The sequence below is a fragment of the Carettochelys insculpta genome, chromosome 1, assembly GCF_033958435.1.
Source record: "Carettochelys insculpta isolate YL-2023 chromosome 1, ASM3395843v1, whole genome shotgun sequence".
Classification (NCBI taxonomy): Eukaryota; Metazoa; Chordata; order Testudines; family Carettochelyidae; genus Carettochelys; species Carettochelys insculpta.
This window is the reverse complement of record NC_134137.1, coordinates 249,032,427-249,055,040: the sequence shown is the minus strand read 5'-3', so window position 1 is coordinate 249,055,040 and position 22,614 is coordinate 249,032,427. Positions and strand designations below refer to the sequence as shown.

The following is a 22,614-nucleotide window of genomic DNA, read 5'->3' as shown; positions in this document are numbered from 1 at the left end:
TCAAGGCCTCTGATAGTTTCCTACCACTACAGCAAGAAACTGCCTCAAGCTTTTAAGTCACATGGTGGTGTGCACATACATAGTGTAGCATACCAGACTGAAGCTCTGGCCTCTCCTACCACGATTATCATCAGTGTATCAACCAGCCCAAGACAAATTTGACAGGACTGTGACCATACCATGTGTAATGTTGGACTTACTCGTGTGGTGGCTCAACCCCGAGATGTTTATGCAGGGGTCCTATTCACCAGCCCTCAACCATCCATATTATTAGTCATGGATGTTTTGGACCTTGAATGGTGTGCCCAATTTGTGGGTCTCAGCACCCAAGTTCTGTGGTCACAGGCATACCTAGCCCTTCACAGCCATGTTGGGGAGATGAGGGCAGTGCAGCTGGCATGAGATATTTCACACACACTTCACAGGACAACGTGTCTCCATCATGACGGGCATCAGTAATGTGCTGGAACAACAAGCTGGGAGATGCATGCTGCTCTCCCATCTTTGGAAGCCCTGAAACTCTGGGACTTCTGTGTAGAACATTCAATACACCTGCAGGCATCATAACTGCCTGGAGCGTACAATGATCTGGCAGATCATCTCAACAGCTCCCTCCAGGAACACAAATGGTTGCTCCGCCCAGATGTGGTAATGTCAATTTTCCAGAGGTGGGGCTTTCCTGTCATGATCCTGTTCACTACACAACAGGAAATGTCAGCAGTTCTGCTTGTTCCAGAACCACACCCAGGACTCAGAGCAGATACACTTCTTATCAAACAGTAGTCTCCTTCTATACATACTTCCACCCATCCCTCTTACTAAGGGTTCTTCTCAAGATCAGGAGGGTTTGGTCACCAGTCATAGCAATAACTCTGGCTTGACTGTGTCAGCTGTGGTACACAATGTTCCTGGACATGTCAGTGGAGACATCAGCTATCACTCTTCCAAATCTCTTGACCTCAAGACCATGGTCACCTTCAGCACCCAAACTACAAGTCCTTTCATCTCATGGCATGGAATCTCCATGGTTGAGCCCCAAAGAGCTTGCCTGTTTGGATCACATCAGACAGACTTTTTCTCAGTAGCAGAAAGCAATCTACCACATATTTAGCTAAATAGCGAAGGTTCTCAATTTTGGTGTTTCAGCATCAACTCCCCTCCTCTGCTAGCCTCAATACATCTTATTTTGGATTATCTCCTTCACCTAAAGCAAGATGGTCCTCTCATTCCCTCAGTAAGGATCAGATGGCTGTTCAGCGTTCACACATCCCCTGGTTACTTGTTACCTGAAAGGTGTGGACAGACTTTACCCACACATACGACTGTTTGTCCCAGCCTGGGACCTTAATCTGCTCATGGACCCACCCACAGCAAATTACTGTCTATTATAACCCTTCTGTAAGGTGGCTTTCTTGATGGCCATAAGGTCAGCAAGGAGAGCATCTGAACTGAGCACCCTGACATCAGTGCCACCCTACATCGTGTTCAGATAGGGCAAAGTACAATTCAGGCCTCACCCAGCTTTCGTTATGGAAATAGTGTCTTAGTTTCAGCTGAACCAGGACACTTTTCTGCCTGTGTTCTATCCCAAACTGCACTCCCTGGGAGCATAAACTGCATTCCCTTATACGGCTGTAGCCTTCTACATCAAGAGAAATAAACCATTCCATAAATCAGTCCAACTATTCATGGCAGTTGTAGACTGGATGAAGGATCAACCAGTCTCTGCCCAGTGCATCTCACCATGGATTATATCCTGTGTTTGATAATGCTATGGACTAGTAAGAATTCCTTCACCTTGAATCACTACACATTCCACAAGGGCACAGGCTTCTTCCTCTGCTTTCCTGGTCCAGGTTTCCAGTCACAAAATCCACAGAGCTGCTGTGGTCGTTGATTTATACCTTCACCATGCATTATGCGATCACTCAGCAGGCCAGGGATGATTCCTCATTTGGGCAAGCAGTGTTATAATCAGTGGCTGGCTCCAGTCCCATCTCCTAACCTTCTGCTTGTGAATCACCCAGTTGGAATACACATGAACCAACACTCGAAGAAAAGACAGTTACCTACCTTCTTGTAACTGTTGCTTCGAGATGTGTTGTTCATGTTTATTCCAATACCCACCCTTCTTCCCCTCTGAGTAGATGGCAAGAAAGAACTGGCGGGGGTGGGGGGAGGGGCAGAGACAGGTCATCTGCAGGGCTCTATAGCTGGAATCATGAAGACATGACACCACAGGGCACCCAGACTGACCTTCTGGGAACTGTGAGGGGAAATTCTTCCAGCTACCATGCACGTGCATGCATCTAACTAGAATAGACCTGAACTATACATCTTGAAGAATAGTTACAAGGAGATACATAAGTCTTTTATGTCACACTTTAATACAAGTGAAAAATTGTTTGCCTATCTCCAATACTGCTTCAGTCATGTCCCTTTAGTAACTATTCATGTCAGATATCTTTATGGAGTCACATCTGTGTACTGAGATAAATCAATTCTATCTTTCCTGTTAAGAACCATGTGTTATTTTATGCCACTAAATGCATATTAACTGCCTATTCTGCCATTCTGATATTCTCAACTCAAAATTAAATTCTAAAGAGGATTTGTTTAGTAATTGGCAAGTGTTCACTTCTGAAGATCTCAGGAGTGGAACACAAAGAAAAAACCCTCGGGTCACTAAATTTTAAAGAAAGCCACTGGACTAGCATCTTCTTCCCAATAGGTGATCTTGAACAAAACTAATAAGTTAAACAGAAATGGCTTACTACTTCATTTGTAGCATCTTGAGATTTAATGCCAAATAAAAGTAACTTAACTTACAAAGAATATAGTCAGACAGTCAACTCTACTGGATGCTCAATATTTAACAGCCACATTAAAGCAATTTTAGCATGAAACATTTTACATCTTTTAAATTTACCTTGCATCATTAGACAAGTCAAGGTGTTTCTGAACTTCCAGTAACACTTCCCGGAAGAAACGCAGGCGCTTTTCCTCAAACTGTTGACACTGTTCAAATACCTGCTCCATATTTTCCATATACTGAGGTGTAACATGATCCAGGTCTTTCAGTGATTTTTCATACTTTTCTTTTGTCTGAAAAAAATGCAATGTAAGTTTTTCTTGCTGTACTTATTGGCTTATTCCAAGAGGTTCACAGAATGGTAAACTGGTCAATAAAGTAACAGTCAATATTAAGACTATAACAGGAACTTTTATACTTTTATACCTACTTCCAAGGGAGCATGGTAAGTAAGGTATCTGGAGACTATTAATGAAGTGCTGTGCTGCAGATGCAGCACTTCATTAAGCTAATTCTCCCCTGCATCAACTTTGCAGTGTTAAACTTCAAAGTGCCGGCTCGCGTGTAGACGCAGCTAGCCCACCAGTATTTCAAAGTCGCTGGGCAACTTTAAAGTCCCTTTACTCCTCAAAATTTTGAAAGTCAGGAAAAGGGGGTAAACAGTGTAAACAAAATTTTGAGGAGTAAAGGAATTTGAAGTTGCCCAGGCATTTCGACATACTGGCGGGTTAACCGCAGCTACACACAAGCTGACACTTTGAAGTTTAACACTTCGAAGTTGCCATGGGGGAGAATTAGCTTAATAAAGTGCTGCATATGCACGGCAGCACTTCAATAATAATCTCCTGGCACCCTACTTACCAGGGTCCCTTCAAAGTAGGGAGCTAGTGTGTAGACACACCCTTAGTAAAGTTCATTTTTTCTAGTTTATATGTTATGCAACAGCTCAGTCTGCCATAAGAGGGAGCTTTTTTCATATTGAATGTAGTGAAATCTTTTAAAGATGTTAAAAGCAATGGAGCTGGACAATACCAATCACCTAGGTCCTAGGATTATCTAGGTTCTGTTTTCTCTTATTCTGTCTTATTGATCCCTTTCCTAACTCTTTAACATTGTTAGTTTTTGACTGCCACTGCACCAAGTAGATGTTTGCAGACAATCACAATGAGCAAGATCTCTATTATGAGTGATACCATCTAATTTAATTTCAATCATTCAGTATGTATTGCTAGGAGTATGGTTTTTCTTAAGGTGCATCACTTAGGATTTATGGAAACTGAATTTTACCTGCTACTTTGTTGCTTTGTTACTCAGTGTTGTGAGATCTCTTTGTAACTATTGCAGTCTGGTTTGGACTTGACTATCTTAAGTAACTTTGTATCATTTGGAAATGTCCCTTCACTATTCACCCCCCTTTTCCAGATCATTTAAGTTTAGGGTTCTACCAATTTCACAGACCATAATATCAGCCCTCCCTCATAAAAAAATCTTATCTCCCTTCTACTGGTGCTTGCATCTCCTAGCTGCTAGTGTGACAGTTCTGGGGAGGGAGAGGAATTCTCCTTCCCCTGCCCAGCCACTCTTGCTGGGGAGATAAGACCCACTTCCTCCAAGAATTCCAATAGATAACAGGCACTATTTCCCTTTACAAAAGCCATGGTAACCATCTCACAACAAAACATATTAATCTATGTATCTGATAATTCTATTATTTAATATAGTTTTAATCTACCTAATACTGAAATTAGGCTTACTGGCCTGATGCCAGGTTTGCCTCTGGAACCATTTTTAAAAATTAGTGTCATACTAGCTGTCAGTCATGTGATACAGAGTCTGATTTAAGTGATAGATTACATACCATAGGTAGTAGTTCTGCAATTTCATATTTGAGTTCCTTCAAAACCCCTGGATGAATTACCATCTGGAGACTTACTACTGTTTTGTTTGATTTATCAATTTGTTACAAAACCTCCCATACTGTCACCTCAATCTGGGCAAGTGTAAAAGGGTTCCAGGGTCCCCAAGCTCTGCACCCCATCCACAGACAGGAGTGACAGCAGTTTATTAGCCAACAGGGCACAATGTTGTACAAAGGAGTCAGTAGAGCAGGCAGAGACAGTCAGTCCAATCCATGTTGGGGAGAGGCGGCCCCGAGGGGCCCTGGAGCCAGGGCCTTGCCCCCTCCTTTGTGTGTCTCTCCCAGCCCAGAACAACTGCTTTCCAACTCCCAGTTCAAATTCAAAACCTGCAAGCTCCGCCTCCCCCTTTGTCTGCAGTACAGAGGTGTCACCTTGTCACCCTCAGCAGGAGCCCCACATTCTCTGTGAGCACACATATACATCCCCCACTACATCACAGCAAGTTCCTCAAATTTGTTCTCTAAAGACTAGCTCAAGTATGGAAATTTCCTTCACATCCTTTGCAATAAAGACAAATGAAGAATTTATTCAGCTTCCATTCAATGGTATCATCTTCCTTGAGAGATCTTTTAGCAAATTAATTACCCAGCGGTCCCAATGATTGTTAAGCAGGCTTCTTGCTTCTCAAGTATTTAGTTTTTTGCTGCTAATTTTTGAGTCTTTTGCTAGTTGCTCTTCAAATTCTTTTTTCAACTACAGTAAACCCTCGAGATCGTATCTTGGGTTAACATGACTACTGCCCTGACAGGAGTGGAAAACTGCTCCTGTCGGGGTGGCAGCCTGATCACGCCTGTCAGGGGCAGCAGCCTGACCCTTGCCATCCCTGACAGGAGTGGATTCCTGACCCTATGAGGGGCAGCAGCCATTCCTATTGGGGCAGCAGCCACGAGACAGGCTGCTGTCACTGAAAGACAGCTGGAGAACCGGCGCCAAAAGCAGCTGTCTATGCACTGGGGAGCCCAGCGCGCAGACAGAGGCTTGCAGCACAGTCCCGAAAAACCATGCCACAAACTTCTGTCTGAGCTGGAGGGCACACAGCTGCTTGTGGTGCAGTTTCTCAGAAACTGCAGCTGCAAGTAGCTGTGTGACCCACAGCTAGGAGAAGCCAGGGGCCACATGGCTGCCCCTTCCCCACTTCCCCCAGGCCTCTCACTTTACATGAAATTCGATTTGTGCAGAGGTTGCCCAAGATGCATCCTCCACATAAATCAAGGGATTACTGTACTTTGTAATTTTACGCTCAACTCACCAGATTTTATGTTCCTTTCTCTTTTCCTTGGTAGGATTTAACTTCTAGTTTTGTAAGGATGCCTTTTTGCCTCTTACCACTTTTTACTTTGTCATTTAGCCATGGTAGCATTTTTTGGTTGTCAGACTACGTTTTTTAACTCTTGCAATTGTTCCTTTAATTTCCATTTATTAGTGTACTCATTTTTGCATAATTCCTCTTCCTAAAGTTAAATGTCACTGCCCTGGGTTTCTCTGGTATCCTCTCTTCCTCAAGGATGTTTAAATGGAATCATATTATAGTCGCTATTAACAAGTGGTTCAGCTATATATACTCCTCTCTGAGAAGATCGTGTGCTCCACTTAGGATTAAAGACTCTTTCCCCTCTTGGGGGTTCCAGGACCAGCTGCTTCAAGAAGCAATCATTTATGGTGTCTATAAATTTTACCTGCATCCTATCCTGAGGGGACATGGACCCAGTCAACGTAGGGACAGTTGAAATCCCCCATTTACTACTGAGTTTCTACTTTTATAACCCTTCTAATCTCCCTGAGGATTTCATCATCATCTTGATCAGGTGGTCAGTAATAAATGTCTCCTGCCATATGCTTCATATTCAAGCATGGAATTTCTGTCCAAGATTCTATGGTACAGTTTGATTAATTTAAGATTTTTACTATATTGGACTCTATGCTTTCTTTCATATGTCATGCCCTACACCCACTAGCATGACCTGTTCTGTCATTCTTATGTGTTTTGTATCCATGTATTACTGTGTCCCAATGATTACTAGCATTTCATCAAGGTTCTGTTATGCCTACTATCTCAATTCAAGTTCATCCATATTAGTATTTAAATGTCCAGCATGTGTATACAAGCACTTATGAAATTTGCCACTTTTTAGCTGTCCCCCATTATGTTATGTGACTGAACAGGACTCGTTCTGCATCTGACTTTTTCTTTTCAATACCTACCTGTACATCATCATCAACTTCCAGTCTCTTCTCTTTAGGAGGATTTACAGAATCCCCACTAATAGACCCTCCCTTAAAGGATGTCTAACCAAAGCAGACAGTATGCATCAGGAATGGGCCCTGCATAAAGTCCCTCTAATCATAAAAGAAGTGTGATTACCAAAAGTTACATTTAAAAGTTATATGAAACTGACATGGTCCAGCCAAATCACATCACATAAAACATGTCCTTTAAATTTCACCAATGGCCTATGCTCCAAGATGTAGAAGTGAAAGAGGCTTACTACTACTTTGACTTACAGAAAACAGTAATGCACATAGATCTGAACATTATTTGTCCTGTCAATTCAATGGGAACAGTAGGACACATTAAAGGTAAGGCTCTGAATAGACACAGAAGCATCACTGATATGGTAAGTGTTCTACTAAGCCATTAGAAGAGTGTAATGCCAAGGGTTAAGGAAAGGAAGGGCTCCTCCTTCCCCTTCTCACACAGCAGAAAATGGCATCGAGTATGGAGAATCACTCAAAAGGAGAAGAAACAGAGGATTTGAGGTGGTAGAGGATGCCCAAATGGGAAGTTAGTAGTGAAATTTCACAAATACATTAATTCTTTTTAAAAATAGTGTCAGTTTGACTCAATTGCTTTTAATGCACTATTTAACCATCCAAATATATCAGACAAGACCATCTGCATGTTGCAGGTAAGCTGCTTTACTCTCAGCTCCCTCTCCCACAACCCAAAAGGATAATTCAGTCCCTACCTGACTTCTAGAACTCCCTTTTGCTCCCAACACTTAAACCAACAGTACCATGTAAGACATACATTACTGTTTTTGTTACAAAAGTACCACTGATGCATGCTGTGGAGAGAGGGTAGTACGTGTTCCTAACACTGGCTTTGGCACAAGGACCACAATTTAAAATATGCTATTCTCCACGTAATGAGTTTGTCATTCCAACATAGCAAACTGCAGTACAAGCAAGTGCAATGTATGTATTCCACACGCAGATCTGCAGAGTCGCATGCATAGAATGTTAAATATTTAGAGTATGCTAAAGTGGAGAGTTTACCTTTAGCACATCTTGTTTGCTTTTTTCCACCTTGTCCTGCAACTTCTTAAGTTGTTCTGGATTCAGAGCTGGATCTGCTTTGCTGTTCATTTCTCGGGATATAGCGAGTTTCTCCTCTTTGCATGCTGCATGGTATGCTTTTTTAGCAGCTTCCACCTACAAATGAAGTTTTGAACCTGTCTGTCTGGTACAATTTACAAATAATCAGCAGCAGCTATGCAGGAGTAACTTTGTTGTAATGAAGAAACTAGCATTTTTTGCTGGTGACTGGAGAGGCAGGGAGAACCTTAAATTCAGACACATTTATTACATTCAGGCCTATGCCCTTTCAGTTCCTACTTGCTGGCAGCGCCCAACAGAAGCAAGAGGATCGCTCATGGAATCAACATGAGAAACACCTCTCTAAGGACAACAGTTAAGAAAGGTAGGTAACTTTTTTCTTCTTTGAATGCTTGCTCATGTTCATTCCATTCTAGGTGGCTCACAAGTAATATCCCTGGAGGCGGGTTCAGAGTTCACAGTCACACAGCTTGCAACACTTAACTAATGAACTACTGCAAGTAAATTAAGAGACTGAGGCTTGAAGGCAGGGGGAAGAGAATCACTAACCCTTGCTCGGCAAGGGAAAAAGGCACTCCAAACAACCACCACAGGTAATAAGAAGGAACTGAGAGGGCATAGCACTAGTGATGCTTAATATAATACATGAGCACAGCATGCAAGTGGCACCATAGCTGACCCTATGGATACCATTAAAACAAAAATCTGATAACCACACACATGGGTGCATGCACACCTTGAATGGAATTGACATGAGCAAGCACTTAAAAAAAGAATTTAATCTTAAAGTACATCAAAGATTTGATATTCTCCTTCCACACAAAGTAAGTTATGGTCAATCAATTTAGCTTAATAAACTTACTGAGAAAAGAAAAATTCAGTATGCCTCACAGAAAAGCCCAAATGAAATATTTTGCTTATGTCTTTGTCTCCCATGAGGCCCTTCCTATACTGTCCTTTAAATAACAGATAATATTAAAATCAATCTCGCTGAGGATGTTTTTCCTTGAGCTCCTTTTTCTTGAAACTTGTGCCTCAACTAAGTCACAAAGTCTGCACCTGTAAAAAAGATGCTGCTCGAAGGACAGAAAAATGTTCTCCATCTTTTCCAGAACTTTGCTCAGACTACTGAGGTTGGAGACAGGGCACTTGCTTCCAAGGAAATATCAAGAGAATATTTTGTTCTTCAGAAAAGGATCTAAAGCAGATACCTGAATGAGAAAGGATCCTGAAGATTGGGCTTTCCCCATTTTAGTTATTTCTATGAGGACTGCATACATTAATACACAATATGCAACCTACTAATGTACCTCTTTTAGCTTTTTTGCCCATGGTTTCTGTGCCTTCCTATATCCATCTTCTGCTTCTTTCGTTTCCTTAAATCCTCCCATCATTTGCTTATGAAAGGCTTCCTTCTGCCAGTTCTTGATCTTTTCAAAGTCATCATTCATCAGTGCATTTCTTATGTCTAGATGTAATTCACTCACTCTTTCCGCTTCTGACATAACTGCATGCCAGGCCTTTTCTACTGTTCCATACTGGGGACCTAAACACAATAGGACACATTGCCAATAAATCATAACACACAGGACTTTCATCCCTAAAAAGCCATCTGAAACTGTTTGTTGCTATTGAGTTCTTAAATTGTATTTAGTTGTACATAACTCTACCTTTGTATCTTACATCTTAAATCCAAGATTAATGTATTTTCATACCTTTTATTAAAAAGTACGTAATTGCAGATTAAGTCCAGAAAGAATAATTTTGATCATTTAGTTTAACCTTCTGCTTAACACAAGTTACAAAAATTAAATAATAAATTCTGACATCAAACCCAATGCTGAAGTTGAATCTTGGTATATTTTTTGAGGAAGGCATTAAGTTTGACACTTAAGATTTAAAATGACCAACAATCTACCAAATCTTTTGGTAAATTATTCCATTGGTTAATTACCTGCACTAACAAATTACACCTTGTCTTCAGTTTCAAGATTCAGATTCCAGCTACTGGAAGTTATGATGTCTTTGATTAGTACAAAGTCCTCTATCAGATATTCTCTTTCCAGTTAGGTCCTTATATACTACTGTCAGTTTTCCTCTTAGGGCCTGTTTATATGTAACAGGAGAGTGACACCTCAGAGCTCAAACTCCTAGGAATTTAGCATATTAATTTAATTAATTTAGCATATTGAGTAGGGATGCGCTACGTTGACAGCTTGCTGCTCTCCTGTTGACCCAAGTACTCTATGGGCTTGTGAAAGATTCTCCTGTCAACATCCCACTATGGGGATGCTGCAGAAATTCCACTTAAGATTTGCTGACACCAATTACACTATTCATGTACTTGGAGTTGCATATCTTAAGTCAACTTTTTCCTCTAAGTGTAGGCCTGCCTTTACTTATCTTTTCAATAAACTAAATAGATTGAATTCCTTCAGTCTCACCATACAGTGTGGTTTTTGGCCGTCCATGATTCTTTAACCCTCGTCAATTTTTCAAAATTTTGTGGATCTATAAAACACCAGAAGAAATCAATACTCTACTAGTGGCTTCATTAATGCCACATTCAGAGGTAAAAACTTCCCTACTTCTGTTCATACACTCAAAAACAATATTTACTCTTTTGGCCTCCCACCGGGCACTCATATTAATTTGGTAATCCACCATGATGCCCAAAATGTTCTGTAATTATGTACTAAAGTCAAAGCATCCTTCCTTGAAATTGATTCATAGTCTCTTCTTTGCTGATACTCCACCACAACTGCCATTAACTTCTTAATGTTTAAGTGTAGTTTCCTACCATTAATTATCTGAAGTATCAATAGTTAAATTCTCCTGTACTACATCTATAAGAACCTGCAAGCAAACAAGGGAATATCTACTTATTTTGACATGAAACAAGCAAGTCACTGGTGCAAAAGTGGAGGCCTTAGTTTAGTTTTGCATTTTGAAAGCAGCACTTTTGATGCAGTGAGTGGCCATTATTATGCAAATGAGGGGCTGAATATTCATAGCAGTGCCTCATTAGCATTTTTGATCTACTGCATTTACATACCCCTTCCAAAAGGTAGGGGTAGCACAGACACAGCCATAAGTCTGAGATTAAGTTTCCACCCCCACATTCTATTTTGGTGTTAAAAACAGTGGGAATAAAAAGCCTTTCCCTGTGTGAGGTACACAAATCGGGTCCATTGCCACCAATTTGAGTAGACTGTTTATCTCCTGGATTGACAACCATTTGAGAGAAGGGAGTTCCTAAAAGGGATGGGAGGCAAGGAGAGGAAGTATAGAGAGTAAAGGGATGGTATTACCAGATCTGATGATATCTAAGGCCCATTTATTGGCTGTGATTGTCAATCATTGCAGGTAGAATGGAATTAGATGGTCTGAAAATAAGTGGGTATGTGTTAAAAATGCTTGAATGGGAGGGGCTTCAAATCTGCTCACTAGTCGTTGGTGATTGTCAAGTTGTTCTACCACGTTTTTTCCTGTGCTTTCCATATGTGTGAGATTTGAGGGTGGCAGTTGGGACGTGACAGCAGAAGGGAACTGCTGGCTCCAGGTTGCACATTCAATACTTTTAACCCCAGCAAGTCACGAGACAGACACCAGGTGGGGCAACGCAGACAGTCACTGTTACAAAAAAATTCCCAGTGAAGATGCAGGGACGCACCAACACATGGAATAGAGCACCCACGGAGACATCTCTCAGGAAAATAGCCCTTCTGAAACTATTTTCTTCATTTAAAAAAATTAAATCTTTCACAGTTTTACCTCATGCCATTTTGGTTACCTTTTTCCACAAGTTGTTTCCATCTTTTTGCCCATTCGGTAAGCTGTTGAGCATAGGCCTTCTCTATTCTAGCACGTTCGTGAATACAGTTCATGAGATCATTGCAAAGTCTGTGACCATCATCAATTCGCTTTACTGTACGCTTATAATTTCCAACCTAGAAATATAAAAAAAATTTAGGGATGGCTACTTCAAAGCTATGGGCCACCAACAAGACAAATCTCCAGACTATCAGCAATACAACAGTGTGAAAAACAGAAGCCAGATTAGTAAAACTAGTAATAGAGTCCAGTTTTTAGTATAATTTAACAGAAATGGCTATATTAAAATATACACTTAATTTAAAGTTAAGTATGAAAGCTGAAAATGAGATTTCAAATGCCATGCAGTTTATGGAACTATGTCGCAAGGCATCTTCAATAACGTCAAAGATCACACTGCATGCTCTTCTGCTAAAAATAGTGTGGCTGGATTGGAAAGTTATACGAAGCAAAGATAAAAACAAAACCACCAATACACATTAAGCCAGCACTTTTTAACTAGTAGCCAGGGCTCTATTACAATTAAAACACTATTGTAATGTTATTGTGGCTCCAGTTCAAGGTAGTCAATTTTTTCTCAAGAATATTTCTCAAGCAACTGGTGTTTGCATACACAAGTGATATAGTTTTTGCCTCAGTTACATACTTTAACCTCAATGCAGAAACATAAGATTTTACTTCAGCATCTTCCACAAGGAGTTAGTTCTCTAATCTGGTTTTCAATGTGTTAAAACAAATTGCACCTTTCTGTATTACAGAAACTATAGATAAGGAGGAATGAATAAGGAGCACTGTGAAATTTACATTGAGTATGACAGTGAAAAGAAAAGTTGAGGGTAGAGGAGTACATTAAGGACAGTAACACAAAAGCTAAAATCACTTCAAGTCTGGCAGAGACTCAGGATACATCTACACTAGGAAATTAGGTCAAATCTGCTAAGGTCAATTTTCTAGCATCTAATTTTCTGAAGTTGAGGATGCATGTCCACACTGGCACACAAAGTTGATGATGTGCATCCCCGTTAGGATAGGCAACTTCCACTTTGTCAGCAATGGACTGTGGGTACCTATCCTTGCATACCTCAAGGGATTACAGTATAAGAGTATTTCTGACTTATGACCAAATTGAGTTATGACCAGATGCTCAGAACACAACCCGTTTGTAAGTCGGGAACTATCTGTATTTGGAATACATGCCCGTATCTACTGAAGAAGAAATCTGGGAGCTAATAAGCTTTTTAGGTGGGAGCCACTTTTGTTGCTGCAGTTCCTAATGGAAGTGGCCAGGTATGCCAGGATAGGACAGCCCCGACCATGAAGAGGTCAGCGGGCCAGGCAGCAGGACCCCATAGCTGCAGCAGGGCTGGAAGCGGGACCCCACGTGCAGGCCTGGCAGCAACTCAGGCAGTGAGTTTGGAATTAAAATGGTTAAATGAATAACCATTTTAACATCCCTAAAACAGAACTTCATCCAGCTGGGTCACTGACCATTCATTAGTTTCATAGGGATTGTCTATATACTAACAGTTTGTTTGTTGCTAAGCTAGTCTGTGACTACCTTGCCATGGAGCAACAGTCAGGTGTATCCTGCTGACATACAGTAACAATTTCTTAACACAATCTGACCTACTTCAGTTTCAAAGGGGACTAGATCAAAGCACAAACAAATTGTTAATGCGCATAAGCAGGGTCCACAAGATAGCTGGTCTGTGGAATGCTAGCATGGGGGGTAGTTCAGGACTAGATGCTCCCTGCACTGTGGAGGAAAGGGTGGGAGAGGTTTCAAGGGCTACCCTTGTCCCCAGCAAAGTCTCTCAGGTCCCATTGGCTCATGACAATCCTCTTCTTCACCCAAACTCCTTCTCAGACCCCCCCCCAATTCTTTCCTGCACCCCAATCCGCTACCTAACTCCCTTCTGCACCCAACCTCTGCCCCAACCCCACACTCCCTCCATAGAAAAGTGTGGCCACTTAGCAAAATCTCAGCATGCCCCCCTCCCCCATCAAATATTACTGCCCACCCTGGAGGTAGATTCATATCCTGCTTGCTGTGAAATAAATATTCTCATAGATATGAGCTAATTCTAGGTTCTTAAAAGACATCCCTGTACCAAAGAGAGTCATCTTATTATATGTGCTAGCAGTCTCAGAAAGGCAGAGACTTGAAATTCTTTCAGAGTATCTAATATAATACAGGAACAGACAAATTACAGAACAAAGTTAGGTGGATATCTGGCTTTTGTACTCTTTCTTCTGGGAATGTGCCACTTGCTGGCCAGAAATATTTAAATTTCTCACCAGCAATTAGAAAAGACAGTTACCTATTTCCGTAACTCGTGTTCTTCAACATGCATTGCTCGTGTCTATTCCAATTCAGATGTGTGCACATGCACATGCTCAGTTGCCACAAGTCTTTTTCCCCTAGCCAGTAGCCACTGGGTCGGTGCAGCGCCCCCTGGAGTAGCGCTGTTATGGTCGCCCATATATACACCACCCAACACTCTCCCCACTCAGTTCCTCCTTACTGGCTACTCCGACAGCAGGGAAGGCAGGTGGGTTTGGAATGGGTAAGAGCAACACATCTTGGAGAACACCAGTTACAGAAATAGACAACTGTCTTTTCTACTTTGAGTGATTGCCCATGTGCATTCCAATACAGGTGAATACAACCTGACTTTAGAAATAGGGTTGGAGCCCCAGAATGACTGCAAACAGCCCTGCCTACTGCTGCATCCTCCCTAGCATGCTACATAATCGCATAATGAGCCACAAATGTGTATGGAGGACCAGGTGGCTAACCTCCAAATCCCCTGAATCAGGACATTGGCCAGGAATGCTGCTGAGGAAGCCTGTGCCCTTGTAGAATGAGCCCTAAATTGGAGGAGGGAAACCCTTGCTAGCTTGTAGCATTCCCTGATACACTCCACTATCCGGGGGAGATCCTTTGGGAGGAAACCAGATGGCCCTTCTGCCACTGCCACTGTCCTTGTGTAACATCATATACATTAGGTCCACAGTCAGGGCTCTCAGTTTGGAAACCTTTCCAGCCAATGTAATGGCCACCAGAAAGGCTGTTTTGTAAGTTTAAAAAACAGCAGGGAGCAGGAAGCGAGGGATTCAAAGGGATCCCCAAAAGTTTAAAAAGCACAAGCTTAAGGTCCCATGAGGGCAAGGGTCCCGCACTTGTGACTTAACCCTCTCCAGGCCTTTAAGAAACCTTTTCACCACTGGGCCAGAGAACACTGATGAAAAACCTGGGCCAGGTTGAAAAGTGGAAATGGCCACCAAGTGCACCTTAATGAAGGAAAGGGCCAGCCCTTCCTAACATAGGTGCCACAAGTAATCTAAAATGACCGGGATTGAGGCCTGGAGTGGAGGTAAACTTCTCTGTGCCATCCAAACTGAAAACCTTATCGACTTCTTTAGATATGTGGTCCTAGTGGAGGGTTTTCTGCTGTTCAGGAGCATGTCCCTGACTGGCTATGAGCATGAAAGTTCCATGGCACTCAGCCATGAAGCTTCTATGCTGTGAGTTGAAGCAACAAAAGGTTGGGGTGCTATAACCGCGCCCCTTCCTGCATCAAGAGGTCCAGGTGTAAAAGGTAGCGTTATTGGTTCGCTCACTAACAGGTCTAATAGGACCGAGTAACAGTGCTGCCTGGCCCACACTGGAACCGCCAGGATTCACCAAGGCCTGATCTGACTGAAATTTGAGCAGGACCTTGTGGATGAGAGGAACCTGAGGGTATGCATGCAGAAGTGGGCCTGCCCATGAGATGCTGAATGCATCCACTCAAGATCCCAGGCTCTGGTTCCAGTAGGAGCAAAACATCTGGCATTTCACATTGAGGTACGTGGAAAACAGGTCCACCTAGGGATAGCTCCAAACTTGGAAAATTGACTGCCACACATCCAGGTGAATGGACTACTCATGGTTCATGAAGGCCCTGGTGAGGTGGTTTGCTATGGTATTGTGAACCCCTGATAGGTAGTGAGCTTGCAGGACAATTTGGTGTTGAATGCAAAACTTCCAAAGCCTGAGGGCCTCATGACATAGGGGAGAGGAGCATGCAACTCCCTGTCTGGTGACATAATACACTGCCGTTGTGTTGTCTATGCTCACCAACACGCAATAATCTGCCACACAATGTCAAAACACCTTGCATACCAACCTGATAGCCCTGAGCTCCCTCACACTGATGTGGAGGTGGAGATCTGATATGACCCAAAGAAGCCTGAGTCCAGCACGCTCCCAGATGCATCCCCCAGCCTAGGTCTGATGCACTGGTTACCAGAGACAGGGAAGGCTGGGGAGATTTGAAAGGAACCCCTGCACACACTGAGCGTCCAACCACCAATGCAGAGTCCACAGAACCTGCTGCAGTAGAGATACTAATGTATATATTGTCTCTCACAAGGTGATACACTACAGGCAGCCACAACTGGAGAGGACACAGATGAAGGCTGGCATGCTGTACCATGAATGTGCTTACCGCCATGTGTCCGAGGAGTTTCATACAGCACCTGGCCATCAAAGTGAGGAATCACAACAGGTCGTTTAAGATGCTGGCCATAGCCTCAAACCTGCCCTCTGACAGGGAGGCTGTGGTGCGCACCAAGTCCAAAAGAGCCCCCATGAACTCTTTCTTTTGCGTGGGAACCAGATTCAATTTTGTCTCATTTACCAACAACATGAGACTGTCAAACATCTGTTGGATAAACCTCAGATGTTGCTGGACCCGGGTCTGTGACTTCCCTTTGATCAGCTAGTTGTCCAAGTATGGAAATAACTGGACCCCATGCCCGCAAAGACAGACTGCCACGACTGCCATGCACTTGGTGAAGACTCTCAGAACCATCAAAAGGCCAAATGGGAAGACTGTGATCTGATAATTCCCCGCTCCCCCCATTCACCACCTCAGAAACCTCCTGTAAGGAACGCAGATCGCAATGTGAAAATATGCACCCTGCAAGTTAAGAGCAGCGAACCAATCCCCTTGATCCAGCAACAGAATTATGAGCCCCAAGGAGACCATGCAAAATCTGATCTTTTTTACATCCTTCTCCAGGCCTCGCAGGTCCTTGATGGGTCTTAGACCCCCTACCCCGGAGCCATGAGAGAGGGCAACCAGCCTTCCCAACTCAGGCTAATAACTATGTACACAAGAAAGTGATAACACACTAACTACCTAACTAATAACTATGACAAAACCTATAACTATCTACAGATAAGGGCTTCCAACAAGAAAGCTTGCTCCCACGAGCACGGGAAGTTCCGACAACCGTCACTGAAGTGAGAAGGAACTGAGCGGGGAGAGGGTCAGGTAGTGTATATACCAGTGACCAAAACGGTGCCACTCCAGGGGGTGCTGCGCCTACCCGATGACTACTGGCTCGGGGGAAAAAAACTGCCAGAAACCGGGCATGCATGTGAGTGCATACCTACATTAGAATGCATATGAGCAATCATCGAACCACCACCAAACAAAACCTAGAAAAGGCAGGGGAGGACAATGACAGTACTATCAGTTTGGTCTGGGTAAACTGATTTCAGTAAATGTTCAGCGAGATAATCAAAGAAACGTAGAGCTTGAAGCAACCTTAAGGAGAACGAGTCCATCTCCTCATGCTCAGGCAGGGCTACGGTTCTCTTATGAAATCCTTTATGACAAACAAAGCTCAGTTAGGCTACAGATACACTACGGAGTTATTTTGGAATGAGATATTTTGTAATAGCTGTTTTGAAATAACAGCTACACACAAAATGTATTTCAAAATAGCATTTCCAGACACACTGCTATTTTGAAATAGTGCCATTGGATGACATTGTGGCTTATTTCAAAATTGTGCTATTCCGTGTCTTAACAGTAACTATTTCAAAATAGGCATTATTCCTCCTGCAATGAGGTTTACCAATTTTGAAATAAAGCACCTGCTATTTTGAATTTATTTCAAAATAACACATGAATAGTGTAGATACTCGAAGTTTTTTCAAAATAACAGCTGTTATTTTGAAATAACTCTATACTGTGGACATGGCCTTAGAGAACACACTAATTTTTAAAATTAATTTGATAAAAAAACTAATTACCTATTGTGCTATTAATTTCCTCAAAAACAAACACATGTTCTTCATCTTAATTAGTTGTAGGCAGTCTGTGCCAACTGCAGGAATCCTAGCTGATAAAGTTTTCTACATTTTTGTACCTCTCTGCCAGAATTGCCAGGATATGATCTTTATTTTTGCTTGATATGAGATACAGTTCTTTTGCCTAAAACTGGCAGTCTTTCCACAGATCATAAAAACAAATCCAGAGATGCTTTTGCACATTATTTATAGGAAGATTAGTAACTTGCAGACAAAAAAGTAAAAATCTAGTTTCTTTTGTCTGTGGTCATCATTTAGTGCAACTTCTCACACGCTTTTGAAATACAGAGGATGCTAGATAATCAAATTTGCCAGTTACTGGAGCAGGGCCACTGGCCTAAGTCCAATGATCCTGCTACTGCCAGCCAGGCAGCTGGCCCCCAGCTCTGTGGCTGCTGCCGGTGACGGGGCAGCCAGCCTCCAACCTTGCTAGCGCCAGCCAGGCAGCTGGCTCCCAACTCTGCAGCCGCTGCTGGCGATTGGGCAGCCAGCCCCATGGTTGCTGGCCCCAGCCCTGGCCAGGCAGCCAGCCCTCCCGTAACCCATCCCTCCCCCAACCCAAAGCCCTGTGGCCACTGGCTCTGCTCTGCCAACACTGGCTGGGCAGCCACCAGCAGAGCAGATTCTGGTTAATAGCTTGTGCTAGTTATCTGAATTCCAGATAGTGTAGATTTTAGTGGAAAACTATGTCAGAGGTTCTCTTAAAAACATGCAAGTGCTAAGAAACAGATGTCCATTATATCAGAAGAGCCATCAACAACAGTGGAACTACATCCCTCGAATAGCAAAACGTTTTATTTCCCCGAGAAATAGTCTTACATAAAATGTACTGAATTCTGAAAAGTGCTGCTTCCATTTTTGACAGCCACCAAATGTCAGTCTTTAAGAAAGAAGTTACTCACCTGTGTAGTAACGATGGTTCTTCGACATGTGTCCCCCGTGGGTGCTCCACAGTAGGTGTTGGGCTCGTCTGGCGCTGCAGATCGGAAATTTTTTTAGCAGTCTCCATCAGGTCGCGCATGCGCCGATGCGCAGCGGTCCTTCCCACGCCTTCGGTCACATGCGCGATCCGGTCCCTGACAGTTTCTTGACCAACCGCTCTGGATGCTTCTGAAAAACGCGAAAACAGAGCTCCGAAGCAGGGAGGAACGGGTGGGTAGTGGAGTACCCACAGGGACACATCTCGAAGAACCATCGTTACCACTCAGGTGAGTAACTTCTCTTTCTTCTTCGAGTGGTCCCCATGGGAGCTCCACAGTAGGTAACTACCCAGCAGTGACCCCAATTAAGGAGGTGGGTGTCCACTTATGTGCAGCTTGCCCTTGATAGGACTGCTGTTGATAGGCATGTATCCTCAAACACCCGGTGCATGGCATAATGCTTGGCAAAGGTGTCGTAAGATGACCAAGTTGCTGCTCTGCAGATGTCTTTTAATGCGATGCCTTTGAAGGCCGTCGACGCTGCCATCACTCTGGTGAAGTGAGCCCTGGGCAGAACTAGCAGAGGGGTCTTGCTCAGCTCATAACACAGTCTTATGCAGGATACGATGTGATTTGAAATTCTTTGCGAGGATAGGCCTTCCCCTTTTGACCTGGGTGCGAGAGACACCAGGAGTCTGTCTGTTTTCCGGAAGGGCTTAGTTCTGTCTATGTAAAAGGCCAACGCCCTCCTTACGTCTAGCAGGTGCAGCCGCGCCTCTTTGCTAGAGTTGCGAGGCTTAGGATAAAATGAGGGTAATACTATTGGTTCATTAATGTGGAACTCTGAGGAAACCTTTGGAAGGAAGGCCAGGTACAATCATAAGATCACCGCTTCTTTTGAGAATACTGTGCAGGGGGGGCGTTGCCATTATTGCTGTGAGTTTGCTCACCCTGCGGGCTGACGTAATCGCGAGGAGGAAGGTTGTTTTCAGGGTAAGTAGCCGGAGGGGTACCGTGGCCAATGGTTCAAAGGGTGGTCCCGACAGCGTGTGGAGGACCAAGTCCAAACTCCATGATGGCGATAGCGGTTTCTGAGGGGGGGGTACAGGTTTACCGGCCCGTTTAGGAACCGTGTGACCATAGGATGGGCGAATATGGTTGGCCCTTCCTCTTTATGTTGAAAACGCTGATATAGCTGCAAGATGGACCTTTAATGAGGATAGGGAGAGTCCATCTTGTTTTAGCTCCAGCAGGTATTCTAGAATTGCAGTTATAGGGACGCCCTGAGGAGCCAACTGCTTGGAAGAGCACCAGGAGATGAATCGTTTCCACTTCTGCACATAAGTCCTTCTGGTGGAAGTCCTTCGACTGGACTCCAAGACATGTTTCACTCCCTCCGAACATGTGCTCTCTAAGGCGCTGAGCTATGGATTAGCCACGCCTGTAAGCGGAGTCTTTGAGGGTGTGGGTGCGCTATGGACCCCTGAGCCTGCATGAGAAGGTCCGGCACTACCAGTAGGGGGAGTGGTGGGCGGCATGACATGCGCAGAAGCAGACGAAACCATTGCTGTCAGTCCCAAGTTGGGACTATCAGTATTATGCGTGCTCTCCCTCTTTTGGCTTTCTCTAGAACCTTGTGAATGAGTGTCGGGGGAGGGAAAGCATAGAGTAGAGGGCCCTTCCATGGCACTGTGAAGACATCCCCCAAGGATCCCTGTCCTATGCCCGCTCTGGAGCAGTACTGAGGGCACTGCTTCTTGTTGTAAGTGGCAAACAGATCGATTTGGGGAACCCCCATTTGTGAAAAACTTGTCGGAGCAGATCGGCGCGGATCTGCCACTTGTGCATGAGTGCAAAGCGCCTGCTTAGCTGGTCCGCCTTCACGTTATGGACACCGGGTAGATATGAGGCTGTCAGCGTTATATGGTTGACAATGCACCAGTTCCACAACCGGACTGCCTCTGTGCATAGCGCATGGGATCTGGCCCCTCCTTGCCGATTGATATAAAACATGGTGGAGGTGTTGTCGGTATTTATCCTGACTACTTTGCTGTGCAGGTATTTCCGAAAACATCTGCACGCATTGAACACTGCTCTGAGTTCTAGTATGTTTATGTGCAATGTCTTTTCCGCGGGGGACCATAGCCCCTGAGTTACTTTTTTACCAATGTGCACTCCCCATCCTATGTGGAATGCGTCTGTCAGAAAAATCGCGATTTGTGGTTGGTGGAAGGGCACCCCTACTAGTAAGTTCTTGGGATCTGCCCACCATGCCAGTGACCTGCGCACCTCTGCTGTGGGCGATACTGTCCTGTGGATGGTATGGGCTACTGGTTTGTAAGTGCTCGCCAGCCAATGCTGCAGGCCCCGCATATGCAGCCTGGCATTCTGTACCACGAACGTGGTGGTCGCCATGTGCCCCAACAGTTGTAGGCATGTTAGGATTGGCACTGTGGGGCTGTATGTCATCACTTATACCAGGGATTTGATGGTGCGGAAACGGGCCTCGGGCAGGTATACTCTTGATGTGGTAGAGTCTATGCGTGCCCCTATGAACTCTATATTCTGTGTAGGCTCGGTCTTTGATTTCGAGAGGTTGATAACTAGGCCCAACGAGGCGAATGTGTTTGTAGTGACATGTTTCATGCGTAGGACCTCTGTCTTTGAGGCCCCTTTCAGTAGGCAGTCATCCAGGTATGGAAAAATGAACACACCCTCTCTGTGTAGGTAAGCTGATACTACCGCCAGTGTTTTGGTGAACACTCTGGGCACTGAAGAGAGACCGAACGGAAGAACTCTGGATTGGAGTGCTCCCTGCCCACTGTGAAGCGGAGGAAATGTCTGTGTGCCGGGTGAATAGTTACATGAAAATACGCATCCTGCAAGTCAAGGGCTGCAAACCAGTCTCCATCGTCCAACGCCGTAAGTATGGAGGCAACTGTAATCATTCTGAAACGCTGTTTGCGCAGATGCCGGTTGAGGGCCCGTGGGTCCAGGACTGGCCTCCAGCCTCCTGTCTTCTTCTCTGTTAGGAAGTACCGTGAGTAGAACCCTTTCCCTTGGAATTGTTCTGGAATTCTCTCCACCGCCCTTATGAACATGAGATGGTCTACCTCCTGTTTTAGACTTGTCTCGTGGGAGGGGTCCTTGAAGAAGGGCTGGGTGGGCGGTTTTGGTGGAGGTAGTGATTGGAAGGGGATCATGTATCCCGTGGCTATAATTTCCAGTACCCATTTGTCTGTGTTGATGTTTTGCCATTGAGAGTAGAATGGTTTGAGTCGATGATAGAACATGTGCTGGGATTGGCATTGAGGGATGGTCTTGATATTGCAGTCCTCGACATACCCGTCAAACTTGCTGTCTCAGGGCTTGCCCCGACGGTGCGCGACCCTGCTGGGGGCGTCGTCTGGGGACCCTATACTGTTGCTGCTGGTGGTGGCACCCTTGGTCATAGCTCCGTTGGTATTGTGTACATTGAGGTTGATAAGCATAGCACCTTTGCTGGGGGCAAAACTTCTTCCTCCTGTACGGAGGGGTATATATGCCCGGTGTCCTAAGTGTGGTTCTCGAGTCCCTGCTGGAGTGTAGGACCGAGTCAGCTGAATCTGCGAATAACTTCTGTTTATCAAATGGAAGGTGTATGAT

General features: G+C 44.1%; 1 protein-coding gene and 1 long non-coding RNA gene across 6 annotated transcripts in view; one reads left to right on the top strand and one right to left on the bottom strand.

Moving 5' to 3' along the window:
- The window catches only part of PACSIN2 (protein kinase C and casein kinase substrate in neurons 2), a 113,235-nt gene that overhangs the window by 24,623 nt on the left and 65,998 nt on the right, over window positions 1-22,614 (bottom strand). For all 5 annotated transcript variants that reach the window (XM_075003980.1, XM_075003951.1, XM_075003960.1 and 2 more), the window contains 4 exons: window positions 11,861-12,017; window positions 9,378-9,613; window positions 8,008-8,163; window positions 2,930-3,105 (listed from right to left, as the gene is read on the bottom strand). In XM_075003980.1, the coding sequence (XP_074860081.1) occupies window positions 2,930-3,105; window positions 8,008-8,163; window positions 9,378-9,613; window positions 11,861-12,017 (725 nt within the window). The remainder of the gene's footprint in view (window positions 1-2,929; window positions 3,106-8,007; window positions 8,164-9,377; window positions 9,614-11,860; window positions 12,018-22,614) is intronic.
- The window catches only part of LOC142018305 (uncharacterized), a 38,142-nt gene that overhangs the window by 13,108 nt on the left and 2,420 nt on the right, over window positions 1-22,614 (top strand). Inside the window, exons 3-5 of the long non-coding RNA XR_012646783.1 lie at window positions 8,340-8,431; window positions 16,320-17,225; window positions 21,697-21,891. This is a non-coding gene — a long non-coding RNA (uncharacterized LOC142018305). The remainder of the gene's footprint in view (window positions 1-8,339; window positions 8,432-16,319; window positions 17,226-21,696; window positions 21,892-22,614) is intronic.